The sequence below is a fragment of the Lycium barbarum genome, chromosome 6, assembly GCF_019175385.1.
Source record: "Lycium barbarum isolate Lr01 chromosome 6, ASM1917538v2, whole genome shotgun sequence".
NCBI lineage: Eukaryota > Viridiplantae > Streptophyta > Magnoliopsida > Solanales > Solanaceae > Lycium > Lycium barbarum.
Window position 1 is genome coordinate 15,519,507 of NC_083342.1, and position 21,292 is coordinate 15,540,798.

The following is a 21,292-nucleotide window of genomic DNA, read 5'->3' on the forward strand; positions in this document are numbered from 1 at the left end:
TCACGAAGTTAATTTTCAAGAAATTTTAACAAGTTTCTAAATAATGCTCTTACTTCTTAGTCATTATGATGGCAAAATTATTTTATATTGTCTTTCTTTCCTTTTTCCCTTTTGTTTTGTTAATGTCAGGTTATTAGGTCCATTTTGTATTTCGGAACAGAGAGAGGTACGAGGTTAACAAGCACATGTTATATTTCTATTCCCCTTTATTTTCCTTTTCTCCATATTTTTTTTCTTTTCAGAAAATCTATCGTTTTGTGCTTATAATTAGCATGTTCATTCTACTTTTTGTGCATATTTTAAAACTTCATTTCCCCGATAGAAACAAATGTTTTAAACTATATATACGCATCAATGTATATACCTTCAGTTTATTTTTCTGCATAATTCTTTTTGTATTCAATTTTTATTTTTGTAAGATAGAATATTTATAATCGCGCGTAGCGCGGACAGATTCACTAGTAATAATAATAAGCTCCATTCAAATTGTTGAATAGAAATGTCTAGGAATTCCATTTTAACAAGGAAACATAAAAAGTATTGATGCACACGTCGATATATAAAATTGTCAAAAGTACACTTCATTGACTTTCTCAAATCGATAACCTAAGGAAAACGACAAGACCATTGGAACCAATTGAGCATCTTTTACCAAAATAATCTGAACAAATGCTTGGACTATGTTTTGAGGTTTCTTAAGGTGTGTTTGGCTTGGAGGAAAACATAAACCTAAAATTTTCTTCAATTTTCTCATATTTGATTGGTAAAAATTCAAAAAATATTTTCATTAGGAAAATAAGTTTTTTTAAACAAAAAGGAAAAATATCTTCTCTAGTGTAAGTAAGAAAAACAAATTTCATAAGTGACATTTCATGTTAATTATCTTCTCCCCACCCTCCAATACACCTCAGCCTCCACCACCACCACATTTCTACCCTTCACGGCTTCACCTCCACTCTCATAGTGTTTTCCTAAATTATACAAAATGCTTTTGAGATTAAAAAAAATTACTTACTAACACTAGAAAAGAAGAAGTAAAAAGCCACTTCTTTTTTAAGAAAATATTTTTCTTGTACCAAACACACCCTTTTTTAGGACTTGAAGCATTATTTTTTTTTACCCCCGTGGAAATTCTCAACCATCACTCTTTGGGTGCATACTGGATAACCTGCTCACTGTGCAATAGCTCGCAAAAAAACACAGCGAATGACGCACTAGACAAGCTCGGTGCTAAGAGCTCTGACTGAGAAAAGTGGTTGGTCATGAGGAAAATAGATTCCACATCTCACACGTAGGAAATCACTCACTCAACCAACCTTTGGATGTCCTGAAGCATTAAATATTACTCCTAATTCGTTGGGGAATGCTGAAATCAGTTTTATATACCTTCCTTTGAATTCTTGACCGTTCTTCAGAAACCATTTCTTGCAAAACAAGAAGCAATTAATAATTTACTTTAAACTAAACAATCTTTGAGAATAGAATATCTTTAAAAAAACACACACACACACACTCACACACACAAGAATTTTCTGAAAGTACTATGGTGATCTCCTTCTTAAATATATACAACAGTTGGGTATTTATCAATTCTGCAGCTTAATTATGAGCTTTTTATGGTCTTCAAAGGTGCTTTTCTAAAGAAGACAAGATAAGGTCTGCTAACTATTTATGATTGTTCGAATGTTGTACGCACGTCAAATGACCACCAAATCATTTAAGCGATTTCTTTTGAAAGTTTAATTATATAAGTAGAGAGTTTTTTATGTTGTATTTCTTTGAGGAAATAGGAGATCAATGGAACGAAAAGGAAACTTATATAATACTTACAGCCCATCATTGTTGGAGCTAAGGGAAGACTTCTCTTATTGTGAATTATGATTTCTGCTTTATAATCAGTTGTTATAGCTTATGATAAAATAACTTGTAATGGATTTAATTTATAAACATTATCAGCATATTTTGACCTATTATAACGGACAATCTGCCTTATAATTGCCTTTTTAGGTTACTAATCAAACTTAATGGACAATACTTATTGGACCTACCCTATATGATAAGGGATCAACAGCAACCTCTTGTAGTTAGGACTCCTTTGTAACTACTTTCTAGGAGTTGATTTCACCTAGAACTCCTCCTCTTACTTGTATTATATATATGGCTGTACATTGTATTTGCACGAATGAGAAGCCTCACTAATTATTCCCTCTAATGTACGTCTTGCCAACTTGGCAAGTCCCATAAACTGTCTCTTCCGTCTCGTATTAATAAAAGTACTTCATTTTTGCAACTTATTTTTGCGGATGTTTGGGGACCTTCCCCTTTTCTATCGTCTCAAGGTCATCGTTTTCTTCTCGTATTTGTTGATGATTTCTCTGGTTATACTTGGTGCTATCCACTTTTTAGAAAATCTGATGTCTTGCCCATTTTCTCTCAATTTCATGTTCTTGTTGAAAGGCAATTTAACACAAAACTTATGGCCATTCAAACCGATTGGGGTGGTGAGTTCCGTCCTTTATCGAATCTTTGTGCAACGTTAGGCATAATTCATCGTCTTTCATGCCCTCACACTCATGAACAACAAGGCAAGGTTGAACGCAAACATAGACACATTGTTGAAACTGGATTAAGTCTCATGGCACATAGCTCCACCCCCTCAAAGTATTGGCACTTTGCTTTTGATACTGCCGTTTATTTGATTAATCGACTTCCCACGCCCACTAATAATGGGAAATCACCCTTTGAAGTTGTGTTTCACACTCCACCATATTACTATTTTCTTAAAGTGTTTGGATGTCTTTGTTTCCCGTACCTCCGTCCTTACAATTGTCACAAAATGGATTTTAGGAGTCAACCTTGTGTGTTTTTAGGGTATAGTCCATCACATCATGGTTATCGATGTCTTGACATAGCCACAGACAGATTATATATTGCACGACATGTTCGTTTCGACGAATCTCACTTTCCCTTTGCCAACAAGTCTATTCTTGGACCACCTCCGCATACCACTATGCATCCCTGGGCTTCAGCTCCGGTCACTTTACCGCCTTCACAATGTTTACAGCCTAAGGTTCCTACTCCTCGCCTGTCGTCTGGTAACTCCCTAGTGCCCATAAGCTCACCTTTCTCTCCCTCCACCTCTCCTATTGATAATTTGAGTCCTGCACCTATAGATTCCTCTACAACTCTCACACAACCTTCCCCTACAACTCCGCACCTTATGACCAAAAGTAACCCAAAATCTGCCAAACCACCTCAACGATCTCACACTATGCAGCTACGTCCTGTGTTCAAACGCAAGTCTTTCTCTCGTTTTGCTTGCACAACTGCCACTACTACATCTTCTCCTCCTTCCACTGAGCCTACCACCTTCACAGAGGCCTCTAGGTTCAAAGAATGGCGTGATGCTATGTCATCCGAGATGACAGCCTTGTTCAAAAATCAAACATGGTCGTTGGTTCCCTTTAATTCCTCCATGAACTTATTAGGGTGCAAATGGATTTTTCTCATAAAGAGGAATTCTGTTGGTGCCATTGAGCACTATAAAGCTCGTTTAGTTGCCAAAGGATTTCATCAGGTTGAGGGCCAAGATTATCATGAAACATTCAGTCCGGTTGTTAAACCCACCACCATCCGCATCATTCAATCACCCATGGCTGGTCGTTGCGCCAATTGGATGTTCAAAATGCCTTCCTGCATGGTGATCTTCAAGAAGATGTTTACATGGCTCAACCTCCAGGTTTTGTTCATCCTCAATTTTCTACTCACGTTTGCAAGCTTCATAAATCTCTTTATGGTCTTAAACAAGCCCCAAGAGCATGGTACAACAAGCGTCATCAATTTCTCATCACCGTTGGTTTTACAACATCTAAAACTGATGTCTCTTTATTTATCTACTCTCATGGGAATGTTATCGCTTATCTATTGGTCTATGTAGATGATATTGTACTCACAGGGAATAGCACTTCATTTCTTGACTCGTTTACTCGAGCACTTGGCAGTGCCTTTTCCATACGAGATCTCGGTCCGCTTCAATATTTTCTTGGTGTTCAGGTGCAACGTAACAACCATGGTCTCTGGCTCTCTCAATCACAATATATTCTTGGTATTCTCACTAGAGCTGGTATGCTTAATTGCAAACCACTGAGCTCTCCTATGGCAACTACTGTGAAGCTTCATAAGGGTGATAGCCCCGACTTTGACGATCCGAGTCTTTACAGACAAATTGTTGGTGCTCTTCAATATCTCACACTTACGAGACCGGACATCTCCTTTGTAATGAACAAAGTGTGTCAGTTCATGCATAATCCTTCCATAAATCAGTGGGTTGCAATGAAACGAATCCTTCGGTATCTTCAACACACCAAGTCTATGGCATTTTTTATTTTGAAAGCTTCCACTCTTCAGTTGCAGGCTTTCACTGACTCCGACTGGGCTGGTAGCATTGATGATCGGAAGTCCACGGGAGGCTATGCAATATACTTCGGTCCAAATTTAATCTCGTGGTCCTCAAGGAAACAACGGACAGTGGCACGTTCGTCAACAGAGTCTGAGTACAAAGCATTGGCAGATGCTGCTACTGAATTAACATGGACTCAATCACTGATGTTTGAGCTTGGTCTTCAACTGCCTCGTGCTCCTATTCTCTGGTGCGATAACATTGGTGCTGCATATCTATCTATTAATCCGATTTTTCACTCTCGCACCAAGCATGTCGAGATCGACTTTCATTTTGTCCGCGACAAAGTTGCCAGACGTGACTTACAGATTCAGTTTCTTTCCTCTAAAGATCAGGTAGCTGATATACTCACGAAACCGCTGTCTACTGCTAGATTCCAGTTTCTACGGGACAAACTCAAAGTGACAGACCCACCTTTGGTTTGCAAGGGGGGTATTGGACCTACCCTATATGATAAGGGATCAACAACAACCTCTTGTAGTTAGGACTCCTTTGTAACTACTTTCTAGGAGTTGATTTCACCTAGAACTCCTCCTCTTACTTGTATTATATATATGGTTGTACATTGTATTTGCAGGAATGAGAAGCCTCACTAATTATTCCCTCTAAGCCTCGTCTAATAGTACTTGTAATTATATTTTATGTGATATATTGATAACATAAAATTCTTTTACACACTGTCAATATATAAAAGATAAACTCGATAATAGAAAGGTGACCACCAACTTAACTAAGTAACTATTCCTTAAAAACTTCAAGGTTTAAGATACCAACAAAAGCAAAAGTTAAATACTTTTTATGGGAGCAAATAATAACATTTTCATAGTACCAAAAGGACAGAGAATAATGCGTATAATTATAATTATGATTGGGTTAGACAGCTAGCTACTCATTTGGATGATTCTTTTGCAGCCACAAAAAGACCCCTCTATGACTTGGTCTAATTCATATGCATATCCTTTGTTAACAACGCCCCAGATTAAAAACATATATCTATATGCTGGTTCAAGGATCTGTTGTGAACTTTTGGAAAGAAAAATTACTTCGAGACACGTAGATGCTGCTGTTTGTTTTTCATTTACAACACATTATTAGGAAATCTTTATGTAACAATTGGGCGTTAATGTATGCTTTCTTTTAAATGGCCATAGGTAATGAGTAATTAATGACTAATCCTTCATTCATTGGATAATTTCCCAGATCATATACAAATTTCAACAGTGTTAATTTGTTGAATTTTCTTTCTTTAGTAGGCGATAGATTCGTAGAAGGTTCTATATGTAGTACATGTTTTATCATCTCTCTAGTTCTAGAGGGTCTCTCGGAAAATTATTTTTTCTTGTATGAATTAATGTTAATCGAAGCATGCATAACTTTTGTAGTCAATTGTCATTCATTAATATTACCTAATTCAGGAAAAAACAAAAAAATAGATACTATCAAAATTTGTGTTGGAAGTTTGGACTAATCTGCCTTTCATCCCCAGGTCACCCGGAGCTGCAGGAATTTCTAAAATCCTAAAACGGAGACATTGATATAACTGGAGGCTCGGGAACCTTGAGCGTAATATACCTACCGTCGAAGATACTTTAGTCACATATTAACTCGAATGAAGCAATCAAGAAACTCACGGGCCTCGTAGTACGGCACATCTGTACAGTAGAACAATATGTAGCTTGGACCTAGGTACATTCAAGACCGCATAGCGCAGTGGATTAGCGCGTTTGACTTCGGATCAAAAGGTCGTGGGTTCGACTCCCACTGTGGTCGCTGGCTTTTCTTGTTTTTTTGTTTTGCAATTTTGAGGCGAAATCTGTGTTTGCTTATAATACCCAAAGAAAAGAGTCTCATGTTTGATTTTTGTATATGTTTTCCGTTATATTTTTAGTGCCCTAATTGTTTAATTGTAAAATGGAGTAATATTTAAGTTGAATCAAATACATGTTCCCGTATTAAAGCCTAGAAAAGAAAAGCTACTTAATGATTCTTGATTATGTAAATAAGGATAATTTTGGAAGAATAAGATCAATTTCTTCTTGAAATTCTAAAACAACATTAATGAAAAGTCTAAAACACCACTTATTATAAAACGGAGAGAGTAACATATATGATACTTAAAGGATCCAAAAGAATTCTAGCATAGACAGATGAATTCAGTTTAAACACTCTTCGTTGTTGCATTATCTATTCCCAGTTTTTATACATACTACCTAATACCAGGGGATTAATCTTAGTTATACTTCCGAATAAGTAAAATAAATGCCATCAGACTAGGGGTGGCAAAAGGGTGAGTTTGGTTGGATTTGGTTTGGTTGAAAATGGTTTGAACAAAAATGGTTGGGTTTCAACCGCCCATATTTTATGTAGGTAAATATGGGTTGGGTGATAAATGGCTGGGTTAGTTATGGGTTAACCCATATTATACAAGTGTAATATTATTTCAAGTGTATGTTTATAATTTTTTTCTTTTGTAAAGTTAAATTAATTTTTTCATATAAATTTCATGGGTGAGGAGTGGGGGTGGGGTGGGGGTAAGATTTTTTTTTTCTTCATTTTTTATAATTTTTTTATAAAAGTAAAATATACGGAATTGATCTTTTTTTTTGGGAGGGGGGGGGGGGTGGAGGTAGGGGAGGGGGTGGGGTGGGGGACCAAAAATTCTTTTCCATTATTGATAAAATTTTTATAGAAGTAATATCTATGAAAATTGAAATTTGGGGGGGGGGGGGGGGGGGGGGGGGCGGGGGGAGGGGGGATCGTGGAGGGGTGGGGCAGGGGTAAGAATTTTTTTTTTCCATTCTTTATAGAACTTTTATAAAAGTAAAATATTTGAAATTGAGTTTTTTTTTTTTTTTTTTTTGGGGGGGGGGGGTGTTCGAAGAGGGGTGGGGTGGAGGGGTGGGGTGGGGGTAAGAATTGTTTTTTTTTTTTTTTTTTTTTTTATAAAATTTTATAAAGGTAAAATATATGAAATTGAATTTTGGAGGGGGGGGGGGGAGTATGGGGGTGGGGGTAGGGATTGGAGTGGGAGGTAAGAAAAAAAATTTCTCCCTTTTTATAAAAGAAAAATAAAGTACATAAAATTAAAAAAAAAAAAGTGTGTAGGGGTAGGGGGCATGGCGGGGTGGGTGGTGGGGTAAGGGTTGGGGTGGGAGATAAGAAGGATGTTACACCTCGGAAAAATTTTCGTTCGTGCACAGTGAATTGACTGACGAAGGGATTGAAGCATACGATGTTTTGATAAGTAAGAAATAATATTTAATGATTCTGAATGAGATTTCAAGGACATTCGAGGAAGGAGACGAAAGTCGTTAAGGAAAGCAAGGAATATGTTGTGTGTCGGGCGAGAAATACGAGTATCAAATTAATGATGCCTTAATGACATTTTGGAAAAGGATTATAATGTCCCTTATATTGGTAATGAATTGTCAAGTAAGTTTCACGAAGGACCCATAAGCCAAATATGGGCATAAGCCATCCCAAAAGGGCGATTCAAGGAAACATTTTCGGATGATCTGGTTTGGAGGGGCCCAAACTCTATTATAAAGTTGGAATTTGGGAAAAACACCACACGATGAAAGTTGTAGATAATTGAAAGATCTTTCCAACCATAGGTCGTGGGTCCTCACAGCATATCGGGATCAAAGGTTATGGTCATTCTACGACAGACCGTTCGAGGCGAAATATCACATTCTAGCGCACTTTGCGGCGCAACATGCGGCTCGCAAGTACGACATGCGGCTCCGCAGTTCCACTGCAAAGTGTGCCAGTGAGAGTTGGTCAGCTGGCAAGCTTTGCGACCCAAGATGCGGCTCGCAGAGCATGCTTTGCGTCTCGCAAAGCGTGCCGCATGTTGTGTCAGTCCAGAATCTTCTGGACCATTATATATAGACCCAAATTCGTTTCTAACTCATTATTTCACCATTTTTGGTCCTAAAACCCTCTAGAACCCTCTCTAACATTTCATCCACAAGAAAAATCAAAGGAAACCAAGATTAACAACATCAAATTCATGAACCCAAGTGTATGAAATTCAAGTAGGATTCATCTTCTTCAAGAAAATCCTAAGGAAGGTGAAGAAGGGTTTTGGTGATAAAGGGAGGATTCAACTCAAAGCTTGTTCAACCACTTTCTAAGGTAAGTTTTATGATTTTCTCATGATGATTGAAGTATTTATACGTTGTAACACTTGTATTATAGAAGAGTGTAGTAAATGGGTCATAAAATGTGAATAGTGCCATAGTTGGATGATAGTTGGATTGAATTATAAGCGTTGGTGTGTTGTGAGTATAAATATGTTATAAATGACGTTTAGACCATGAAATAAGTATTATGTATGAGAAAACGTGATGATGAGCTAAAACCAATAAATGTAGGGAAATTGGAGAAAAATGGTGGAATGTAGTAAATGTGGATAAATGACGATTGATGATACGATATTGTGAGTATTGTTGTGAACGTTTGGGAGTTGAAATGAAATGTGGGAAAAGTAGTATAAACAAAGGAAGTGCTGCTCAATTTTCCCTAGAAATAGCAACACGTTCTTGTAGTTGATTAGCTAACGTTCAGGTGAATCCTCTTGAAGGTAGAGATGTGAGCATTGAAGGAGAACGAGCAAGCAATAGAATAGCTAAACGACAAAGGTATGTAAGGCTAGTCCTTTCTTTCTAAGGCATGAATCTTATGGTATGAATCCTCCTATCTCTCCATGATTTTCCTACATATTGCGAACTATGAATCTACGAGTATAAAGAACTTCATACGAGAACAGGAAAAGAGATACGTTACGCACATGAAAATACCGATGATGAATTTAAGTCTAGAGATCATAAAGCTCATGATATGATATTCCTACGAAGCTAATGATCCTTATATGATTCCGATGCTAGTATTTTCCTTACCTCTCCATGACTTTCCTACTTTCCGGAAAACTAAGAGCCTATGTTCAGGAATAGCCACATGGGATAGATAAGAGGCATGTTACTAATGCGATAATGATGATGATAAGTCTAAGCCTAAAGATACTAAGGCCTATAATATCATGGTTCTACAAGGTTAATGATCCACAGTACGATCCATTGATATTGTTCATTGACTACACTCACCTTATATGCTAATTCCTTCAAGGTGAGGCATAATGCTTATGAATGCTCCATAATGGCCTCGGGGGTTCTCGACCTGATGTCACCCCGACATTGTTATAGATTGTCCATGAGCCTTAATGCATGTCCTATGACCAATGTTCCGCAAAGTTACGAGTCTATGTTCATAGAATATTTCATATGAGATAAAGGTGAGAGGTATGCTATAGAAACAATAATGGTGATGATGAGCTTAAGCCGAAAAGATTATAAAGACTATCATACGATACGTATACGAAGTTCGTGCTACGAATATGATGTGATTTTCATAGATTGTCTTTGAATATAAATATGTGAATTAATGAAAGGTTACGATACGCTTATGAGATGTATGTGATGACAATGATGATGATGAGATATACCGATCCATGTTAGGATGTATGTAATATGGTCGAGCCACAACGTGGCCGAATATGGAAGATATGTATGTAATACTGTCGAGCCACTATGTGGCCGAATACGGATACTGTCGAGCCACTACGTGGCCGAATACGGATATTGTGTATGTGAACCTGTCGAGCCACTACGTGGCCGAATACGGATATTGTCGAGCCCTACGTGGCCGAATACGGATAATGTTTTATGTGTATGAGTAGATACGGTATTACGATGATGAAGTGTATGACATGATGATGTATACGCTATGATGATTCATGTACGACGATTATGTATATGTGATATATGTATGAAATGTATTCATCCTAAAAGGTCGCGCAGGTTTTGCCTTCACCTTATGACTTATGATTTCTCTGTCATGTTTATTCCTTTCATGCCTTACATACTCAGTACAATATTCGTACTGACGTCCGTTTTCTTTGGACGCTGTGTTCATGCCCACAGGTAGACAGGAAGACGGCGCAGACCTATAGGAGCTATCAACAGATTTTCAGGAGCACTCCATTATTCCGGAGGTGCTAATCGGGTTTATACTTTTGTGTATGTATATGTATATGTATTTTGGGCACGACGGGGTCTTGTCCCGTCCATATGTCTAGTACTCTAGTAGAGGCTCGTAGATACGTACGTGTGGGTAATATGGTCTCACGATGCTGCTACGGTGTATATGTTATTATTTTGATAGCCGAAGGGCGTATGTATATAAAATCAATTATATTTTCAAATGATAAATGATTATCTTATTATTATGAGCTTATGAATGGTAAAGAAGTGTATAATGACTGTGACGGGTAAGGAAATGAGTGGTGCTCGGTGGTTAGCCCCGGGTACCCGTCACGGCCCCTAGTTGGGTCGTGACAAAGGAAATTTCTCATTTTCAAAATGAGTTGTTATTGGGTCTAGTGTGTTCTTATATGGATACCCATATTTTACCCATATTTGCCCATATTTTTATGGGTTAAAGAGAGACTTGAAACCCATATTTACCCACATGAAATAAGAGTGATCCAACTTACTAACATGTGTGTAAAATGGGTTAATTTTCTAAATATGGGCTCAAATTGCCACCTCTACATCAGACTTTCCAGATAACATATTTCGGAATGCCAGTCACTTATCAAGAAAAGCACTAATTGCTTGAGATAAACTGTGTTGTCCAAAATCAGCAGGGAGCCTGACTTGGAATATGCTATATGCAAACTTTTGTGGGATATATATAAGAAGGATAGGATGCGGGTACAATGGGTTCATATCTACTGTGTGAAAACAGGGAACTATGTGGGGTACTCAGCCAAAACAGGCCCCTTGGTTGGTCCAAAAAATCATCAAAAGTCAGAAATACTATGAGGATAGTGGATAGCAAGAAAGTGATGTTAAGAGGATAGACAAGTTTTCTATCAAAATAATATATTTAAAACTTAAGAGAGGAATTTCAGAAGGTGGAATGGAAGAGGCTGGTATAGACGTATAGTGGTATGTAATAATGTAGTTCCTCCTGAATCGACTTTCATATTATATCTCAATCTATGGAAGGTTGCTCCAAAGGAAAGATTTGCAATGTGGGGTTGTATAGAAGATGTGAACTGTGTTTTGTGTAACAGGGATAAAGAGAATGGTGATTAGTTATTCTTTAGCTGCTCTTTACTCTTCACAGATCTGGAACAAGGTTCTGCAGTGACAACAGTTTCAAATGGAGGCTCGAGGTTGGCAAGATGCGGTGAATTGGGCAGTATCACATTACAAAGAAAGGGTTGAGTTGTGTAGGATGGCTTTAGCTGCTAGTCTCTATTATATATGGCAGGAAAGGAATCCGAATCATAGGATGCTTCTCTTTTTTTTTTTTTGGTCTCCCATCCGGTGTCCCGTATCCGCATTGGAGCCCGACTATTTCGGATTCATACTGCGTAGGGCCCATTCGGAGGAAGCGCTCCGTGCCAAGGATTTTCCTATACCCAAGGCTCGAACCTGAGACCTCTGATTAAGGGAGGAGCAGCCATATCCACTGCACCACATCCTTTGGCGGTGGATGTTATATTTTTTTTGTTTAGATAGCCAGATGAAGTTTATAGGTCCAGCAGAAATCACTACGTTATTCAGGATGTCCATTTTAGGCTAGTGTTGAATCCAAGACTAGGCTGTTAGATTTGATTACTATCCTTAGTTTGATGCTACATTTGCTTTGTTTAGATAGCTTGATAAAGTTTAGATGGAGTTCGATACCTACTCCCTTTCGAAAATAGGTGTCTCATTTTTTTGTCGTTTTAGAAGTTTAAGGTATAATTAGTTATTTTTTCTCCATTTTACACTTAGTAGAATTTTATCATTAATGGAGATGACACATAAATAAAATAAACATTTAATTTAAAGAGATTATAACTTAGACATAAATAAAGTTGTCAAATACGCCTCTGAATAAAAGGTGTTTTTTTTCATGCTGCGTACAATTGCTCTTGGTCATAAACTTGTGTAGTTACCAAAAAAGAGGTACGGAAAAGCGCTCTGAGTTAGCAAGAGTCTTAAACTTTATTGCATGGATAAGGAAACGCAACAACGAAAAAAAAGGGTAGGAAATTTTAATGCCCTATGAAAGTATGAATTGTTATTCATCATAGACAAGTCACAAAGACGGATTTTGTGCAACAAGTGAGCCATCGTTGAGTCAAAAAAGAAGACGAACAAAATAAACAAAGTTCCAACTTCATAATGGCCTCAATAGTAGTAATACAAAATATAATAATGAAAACGGTAAAATATGATCCTTAGCTGTGTTCTGCAAGTGATAACATAACAACACAAGCTATCTAAGTTGGATAAATTTAAACCTTAATGGCATACTTTCTAATTGGAAAATACATCTCTTTCTTCTTCTCCCTTTCTGTCTTCAAAGATGCCTGCACATAGAACGACAATTAAGTTATTAACGTGAAGTAAACAAGCAAAAGTCCGTACAGTGAAGAAGATAAAAAAGCACACAAGCCAGGGGCCAAAATAGACAATAGTATGCTACTAAAAGGTGTTGAAACGAGAGAATATATTTCCGTTAATTCAGAAGAAATGCATTAAAGCCTAAACACGAAATTCTTCTCCAACATTTGGCAACATCAATATTACGATGCAGAAACTACAAAGAGACTACCGGAAAGTTCTTAATCTAAGACCATAAGTTCAACAAAGTGATCATTATACAGCTATCCAGGTTAATCTCAAGGTGCCAACAAAAAATTAATGATGTGCAGACTTCTTTTCAAACACAACTTTTGCATTGAAATTTCAACCTTGAAGTTCCACTAAAAATATCAATTCTCGCATTCTACTAGAACACAATCCTGTTACAACAATGAAGGCAATGCTCATTCTGCGTAATTGATGAGTCTAATTCTGATGCAATTTCAATAATATCGTCACAAGACAAAAGAGCAGTCTGCTTTTCTTATACCGGAAATGAAAGAAAATATGAACGAAAGAAAGGGGTGAAATGGCAGGGAAAACTTTGAAGAAAATAATTCTTTAGAGTGGACATACTGATTCAGCCTTCTTTTCCTTCAACTCACCCAATTTAGTATTCAAAGCTTATCGGGTTACATTTATTATTTCCTTCACTCTTTACCTTTTCTTGAGCTCCACCTAAACCAGTTGGTTCCCAGAAATTAGGGTGTACCTTTATTTTCTTCAATCAATCTCTTTCCCTTCCCTTCCCTTCGCTTCACCCAAGTGGTACCAAAAGCTGACTGTTGTATTTTTTTTTATTTCTTTCCTTTCACTTGACCCCTTTGGTACCTTTGTACTGCTACTTTTTCTTCTTCTTTATTGCTATTAGGAAAGGAAAACAAAAAGTCATTGGCGAAGGGTAGAGGGACGGGCCATTATCCACCGAGTTTCGAACAATCCGCCAAAAGTCACGGCGAAAACTGATGCAGGATTAACAGGTAAGAGAATGAAGATTCATTCCCACTGACGCTGATTCTCAGGTAAGCTCTTCCCAAGTGCTTGATCCATCAGGCATTTTCCCCACCTCTTTTCCCCTCAAAACTCAAGGTAACAAATAGCAGAAATCGTCACAACTTGCTTTTTTCTCTTCGACTTCTGTTTTCCTTTTCTAGCATACAAACTGGGGGACAGTCGCCAACAATTTTATCATGAAAAGTATAAGTAGGAGCATGATATCAACTAGCATCATTGCATTCTCTTAATTCATCATGCCCTAGGGAAAAAAAGGGGTCCCCATCTCTACTAAATATCTCCTCTTCTCCTATCCTATCCCCTAATCCAAACAAGTTGCGGAGTATCACAAAAAAAATGATTCAAGACATATAAACATGAAGGGCGACAAGTTGGAAGGATGGACTGGATGCTATTCACATAATATATAACTACTTATGGATACAAAATATACTTGTTTGCTTCCCCATTTGTGAGATCCATTAGAAAACTCGTGAAACACTGATGTGGAAGAAACGAATCCTTCCTCAAGATGAACATCTCTAATAACACTAAATATTTAGACACATCATAGAGCATCAGTATACAACAACAACAACTATGTCTCAAACAAGTAAGCTATAGAGAATTAGAATACCATTTTATTTTCATGTTTAAACTGAACACCAATGAACAAAAACTTCTATTATCCCTTCATCACTCATTCGAAAGACCAAGGAGTATAACAACATATATTAAATCACCAGAACACACAGCACCCGGGTTACTAAGACAAAAGCCAAAATTAGTAAAAAATCACAACAGAGCAGATAAAATAAAATAAAATAAAAAGCATCATAATAATAAAAACGGAAACAGATTGAAATACCTGGTGCTTAGTAAGACGCTTGCGAATAGCTCTGGTCTTCTTGGGACGGAGGTCAAGAGGCAAGTACTTCTTGTTCTTATAGGCCTCTCTCAGTGCTGACTTCTGCTTCTGTGATATCACAGTCAACACTTGTGCTATCGACAACCTCACAACCTTACTGCATCAACCCAACATTTCAATTCAGTAACTTTTAATGTGATTTCTAAGTATATTAATTTCATCTGGAATTTTCTATTTACAAATGGTTTGTACAGACATATTAATACAACAACAATATACCCAGTGTAATCCTCAGCTCAAGGAAAACATTTCAAAATACAAAAAATGAAGGCAGTCACAATAACGAATAAACGTGATACGGAAAGCAGTGCATAGCATACAGAAAAAGGAACATTAACAATAATGAAATAATGCGATAAACGAAGCACAAGAAACACAGGTAGGAACAGAAAACTAAGAACAAGAAACTAATGGGTTCAAAAGGTTACATCTTAGAGAGCTTGTTAGGGGCCCCACCAGTGACCTTAGCAACACGAAGGAGAGCAAGTTCTGCTTTAAGATCCTTCAATTGAGCTAAAAGCTCAATCTTTGATCTATTCCTCAGCTCATGAACTTTGATTCTTGCTATACAACCCAAAAAAATCAATAAAATAGTTACAACACAAAATTACAACAACAACAACATAATCAGTGTAATCCCACGAGTGGGGTTTAGGGAGGATAATGTGGGATAGACAGACTGTTTTCGATAGACCCTCAGCTCCAAATTATGATTTTTCATGGAGAAACTTGATTGACATTAATAAAGGTAGCAACTTTTTTTTTTTAAATCAAGAAAAAAGAATTAATAAAGGAAGCAACTTTCTCAAGTCTTGATATGGGACTAAGGTTCATTCTTTGGTCTGTGTAATTGGGGGTTTTTTCAAGTTAATACTCCCTCCGTTTTCAATTTATGTGAACTTATTTCCTTATCAGTCTGTGTCAAAAAGAATGACCCCTTTCTATATTTAGAAACAATTTACCTTTATGTAATGATTTAACGCCACACAAAATATATGAGACTCATATAACACCACAAGTTTAAATGTCTTCTCTCATTTCTTAATCTTTGTGCTTAATCAAATCGATTCACATATATTGAAACGAAGGGAGTATTACGCATACCCTTTTAAGTATATTCTTTGAGAAAGGAAAAATGATGAATCTTTTCATGGAGAAAATGGATTGACATTATTTTCAAATATTTACGCCACGTAGCCCGATATAGAATATTATGCAACAATTATACAATATTAAACAGCTGTATAAATTGGGGAGGGGGGGAAGCATTATACATAATGTAGCAACCTTGTATAAAGTGTATAAAACACAAATATGGGCTTAATCGGGTGTTTATACACAAAGTATCGGCTACATGGCGTAAATATTTTCAAAAATAGACATGGAGCGTAATTTTCAAGAAAATAAGACTGCAAAATAGCAGGATACAAAGCAAATGAAGATGAGAAATAAACATTAAAAGGATTTAAGTTAAAGAAAATTATAGTTTTACTTACCCATTGCTTGTCTCTTCTCTGTGTGAAGATTGTGAAGTGAAGGCTTAAAGAAGCTAAACGGCTTGATGTTAAACCCTAATGGGCAGCTGATAGGAGAATAGAAGCATGACAATTTCTTGCACGTGCAAACAAGTATATGGGCTTGTAAACTTTTTTTGCGGTCCATTATGGTAAATTTGTTGGGCTTTTCATTTTGGGGAACGGGTTATTTGCACAAATAGGATCTGAGGTATTACCGTTTAAATATTGTTTTCAGTTTACAAAATATATCAATAGATTTGTTACAAATAGTTTTCCTTAAATTAAAAAGAAGCAAATAAAACACATTAAATAAGGTAAGAAAACCGTTTTTCTTATTTTTATCCACTTTTCTCTCTCCATTCAAGAATAATAGATATTGTCCCCTGATTTTCTCCAACTTTTGCTTCCTTATTTCATCCATTTTTCTCTTCCCATTGAAAATTAAGAGATATTGTTCCCTAATTTTCTCCAGCTTTTACTCAAAAAGTTCATTCTAATTGGTAATTTTTATGTACAAAGTTCATACACCAGAAAACATATATTTATAATTTTTGTATGCCATATGTATATAACTGTATAAATTCGTTACAATTTTATATACGAAATATGTATAAAAACTGTATGTGTATTTTGATTTTGATAAAGGACATATACATGGTATAAAATCTAATCAAAGTATGTATAAATTTTGAGAAAATATGTATGATAAATTTGTAATTGATTCAAACCAGATTCCATACAAAGTTCATACACCAAAAAATAAATATGTATAAATTTTTGTATGCAATATGTATAACTGTATAAATTCGTTATAATTTTTATGTATGAAATATGTATAAAAGTTGTATGTATATTTTGATTATGATAAAGTACATATAAATTGTATAAAATCTTATCAAAGTATGCATAAATTATGAGAAAGTATATATGTATTATAAGTTTCCTGATTGATACAAACCAGATTCCATACACATATCAGTTTTCAATATTTTTAAGACCAATTCATATCAAATTTATTCGCATTTCATACACACTGTGCCACGTATATCTAAAAAATGATATATAACAAATTCCATACACATTTCATACATATATTTGTTGTCAATATTTACAAATTTCAAACACGCAATGATCACATATATCTCAAAATGATACAAACCAATATTTATATACATACACAGGTCAGTAATAAAAAATACTTTGTAATATTGGTTTGAAAATTTATACTGGGAGATAAGATGAATTTAAGGTCTGGAAATGGTGTCTATCATAGAGGAAGAGAGAGAGAGAGAGAGAGAGAGAGAGAGATATTTTTAAAAAGAAGAAGAAGTTGATTGGTAACTATCCTAAAATTAAGTCCACATTTAAAATCAGATTCTCTTCCTTAAAAAAAGCCCAAAATCGTAAGTATCCCTTTAAGCCCAAATCTGATATACTTTGTAATTTAGTTGGTATGTTTTGTAAATAAGAATATTCTTATGTTTTGTAATATATAGTCTTAAGTAGTATTATTAGGTCATTTTCCCTTAAATATTAGCCTTGATTGATAACTATCCTAAAATTAAGCTCACATTTAAAATATTTCTCCAGCTCTTAATTTGACTGCTGCAACGAATGTTGAATCTATGGCACTGCTACTCTAAGAATATCTAGTTGTGAGTGAGCTGCTTATGGAGAATATTTTTTGTTACATAGAAGCAGTTTATCCCGATAAAATAAAATAAAAAGGTTTTAATAAAGAGACACTGTCTCAAATAATTATATGAATTAATTTTTTTACAGCAAGTCGTGTTTACAGTTGCAACACAGTCATGACGTTTATTGCAAGATGTTCTTCAACAACTTCAACTTGGAAAAAAAAAAAAGTGTAAAAAAATTGTGTTCATTAGTGTTAGAAAAAAAATTATCTGTTACATCTTATGATCACACAACTTTCAATTCAAGGAGAATCTCACATTCATCGCAATGTAGGTTCATAACTTAAGGATCATCATCTCTGAGCAACTCTACTTAGATGTATGCAAATTTATCCCGTGAACGCACGTGCAATCAGATTTCAACACTACGTAATTACTATTAATAAGCTAATTTGAGATATTCAGTTCTAATTACTTACACATTGTTGAAGATCCCTTCATTTGACGTCATTGACGGGAAGCATATTAAAATGATACATTGAGTTGAAAAACTTTATTTTAATTGAACATCCTAAATTATAAGTGCAAATTCGCATCCTAAAATTGCTTAAATTAGAAGTGTTTGATCTTGAAAAAATACTAAGATGTAATTTTAGCGACACAAAAAATTTTCAAAAAGTGAAGACAAGTTTTTCCATGTGCACTTAATAATCAACTTAACTTGTGTTGATATGAATCAAATTTGTAGATATAAACATGTTTATCAACTTAACTTGCACTCGCACTAATAAATACTATTATAACATATTTCTTCCTACTCAATAGAGAAAATCAAACAGAAAAAAGATAGATCAATCATCATCAGAGAAATAACAAAATCCGCAAGCTTGATACACCCAGAAATATTCAAGCCCTAAATCTGACCACTAATGGAAATCTCAAAGGTAGCACGAGAAGGATAAATGCATGCCAGTAAAATAATGTAAAAGAGTATGAATCGAAGAATTCTCAGACTTAAAAGACTAGCTTGAATAGATATCAGATAAGAAAAAGAGGGAGAGAAAGGACTTACTTTAAGAGTCAAAATCTTTGCATAGTCCAATATGGATTGTGCATTTACGACACATGTAGAATACTTTAGCAGGATTGAGTTAATGAATTCAAATCCAGGACCAGCTCGATAAAATATGTGGTCTAAAGTCAAATTTTGAAAAGAGACATTAAGTCTATTTAATAATTTTATATATATATTATTTGATGTTTATTTTCATAGTAGGTTCTTAAAATACATGGCAGTTAACTATATTTTGAATATCAATATTCTTTTCTTAGTTGACATTATAGCCAATTCTGTATTCTTTCGAAAGATATTAATAGGTATATATAAATATTGTACGTCAAATAACATATACAAATGTTTAGATCCTAGGTAAGTTATGATTTTAGTTTTAGAAACTTTTTTCAATTGAGTCAGCTGTTACATAAACTATTAAAATTGGTATACAGTAGTTTTTTTTGTTGCTAAACTGAAGATTTTCCTGAATTAAAACAGAGCACAAATAACAGAGTACGGGAATAAAGTACAGGGCAAAAGGCAGATCTAAACGATGCTATCTCTAAACTGTCATTGTTTAACTGATCGACTAAAAACATAGGGGGATAATCCCAAAATATAGATTCTCCCATAGATATCACATGGTCATCAGTCCTTTTGCCGTGACTTGCTAGTAGGTGTGCCACTTCATTTGCCTCCCGGAATATGTGGTTGACTGTGTTTGTCTCCATTGCCTCCATTAGGAACCTGCAATCACGCAATAGATTTGTGTGAGTATCAATAGTAAATTCTTGATTTAGCGCTCTTACTCGTGTTTGACAGTCAATTTCCATGATCAAGGGGTAAAGATTTTGGTGAAGGCCAGTTCCAGTCCCTGTAGCAGTGCTTGGGCTTCCTCATGAAGTGCTGAGTTTGCATATATCTTGGTGCAGAAACCTTCTATCCATGACCCTGTGTGATCGCGTATGACAGCACCAGTGCCACCCATATGTGTGACTATATTTACTGCTCCATCCGTAGTGAGTTTATATACGTTCTCTGGTGGTTTAGTCCATCGTACTTTTATTGTCGTGGGAGTGGGGGAGGGACTAGCTTTTCCAGCTAGGTGGAAAAACTCGAGGGTTTGGGTAATGATTTTACTTGTTTTTCTAATGTAAGAAGTATTGTTAAAGAGATTGTGGTTCCTATTTAGCCAAATATTCCACAGCTCAAAAAGCATAAGAACAGGAAGCGGTATGGGGGAGTTAGTATAAATGGTTATATATTCTTTTGAGTGGTAGAGGGTTGTCACCCATCGGGTGAGGTCCTCTCCTTATTAGGGAGTTTCGATTTGAAGGATGCTCCAAACTGGGGTTGGCTTGGGGCATTGCATGAAAATATGGTGTAAGTTTTCTATTTTGGTACAGTGTCGGCACTGATTATTGTGGATTATATTTCTATTGTGGAGTAGGGCGGTAGAGGGGAGCTTGTATTGAAGCATGAGCCAAAGGAAGGTTTTAAGCTTATTGAGAGTTTCTGTTTTCCATATCCAAGAGAAATTGGATCTGTCCGCAGTAGGATTAGTGCCGAATAGGGTTTGATGGAGTTTGTAGGCGTCTCTAGTATGGAATTTCCCCATAGGAGAATTTATCCAGTAGAGGATGTCCTGGTTTGTTGTACTGAAAGGGATATACATTTGGTTTAAGGTTGATAGTATTTCGGGTGGTATTTTGAAAGAGAGTATATCGAAGTTCCAAGGGTGGTTATGAATGACAGAGTTGAGTTGTAGGTGTTCCTCGTGAGCAATTAGTGGACCTGTAAGAAGTTCCCTAAGTGTATGGTGTGTGGGGGTCCATCTATCCTTCCACAGACTTATATGGTCTCCTTGCCCAACAGACCAAGCGCTACCTTTGGTGATTATATCTTTTGTCTTGATAAGACATTTCCAAATGTAAGAATCACTATTTTTACTAGTGGTATCATGGTCTAGCCTTTGAAGTTTTGGTGTTGGTTGTTTTGGTTCTTATGAAGTTTTCAGGTTAGACGTGTTAGCAACGAAATGTTTTTTCCAGTTGCAGTACTAAGTCCTAGTTCCCCTCCCTCTTGGGTTGTGTAACCTGTTCCCAGTTAACTAGGTGGACTTTCCTTTTGTCGGTAGTGGATCCCCAGATGAAATCTCGCTGAATACGATCTATGTGATTCCTAGTTGAAACTGGAAGGAGGTTGAGTTGCATTGTATGGA

The 21,292-nt window shown here is 36.0% G+C and overlaps 1 protein-coding gene and 1 non-coding gene across 2 annotated transcripts; one reads left to right on the forward strand and one right to left on the reverse strand.

Annotated features, from left to right (window-relative positions):
- The first annotated feature begins 6,155 nt into the window (after positions 1–6,155).
- TRNAR-UCG (transfer RNA arginine (anticodon UCG)) lies at positions 6,156–6,229 on the forward strand. The gene has a single exon. It is a non-coding gene; the product is annotated as a tRNA-Arg (tRNA).
- Positions 6,230–12,677: 6,448 nt separating this feature from the next.
- Positions 12,678–16,550, reverse strand: LOC132600859 (large ribosomal subunit protein uL29-like). The gene is made up of 4 exons (XM_060314282.1): positions 16,360–16,550; positions 15,292–15,427; positions 14,804–14,960; positions 12,678–12,887 (listed from the first exon to the last, which is right to left on the reverse strand). Exons 1-4 carry the CDS (start codon positions 16,523–16,525, stop codon positions 12,813–12,815), a joined length of 534 nt encoding a protein of 177 aa, XP_060170265.1. The 5' UTR covers positions 16,526–16,550; the 3' UTR covers positions 12,678–12,812.
- Positions 16,551–21,292: the final 4,742 nt, after the last annotated feature.

Bases quoted from the DNA above. Each gene is read 5' to 3' on its own strand.
- LOC132600859 (XM_060314282.1), bottom strand. From the start codon at position 16,525: ATGGACCGCAAAAAAAGTTTACAAGCCCATATACTTGTTTGCACGTGC. The intron at 15,428-16,359 runs GTAAGTAAAACT...TGGGTTGTATAG, and splicing joins AGAGAAGAGACAAGCAATGG to CAAGAATCAAAGTTCATGAG. The intron at 14,961-15,291 runs GTAACCTTTTGA...GGGTTGATGCAG, and splicing joins CCTAACAAGCTCTCTAAGAT to TAAGGTTGTGAGGTTGTCGA.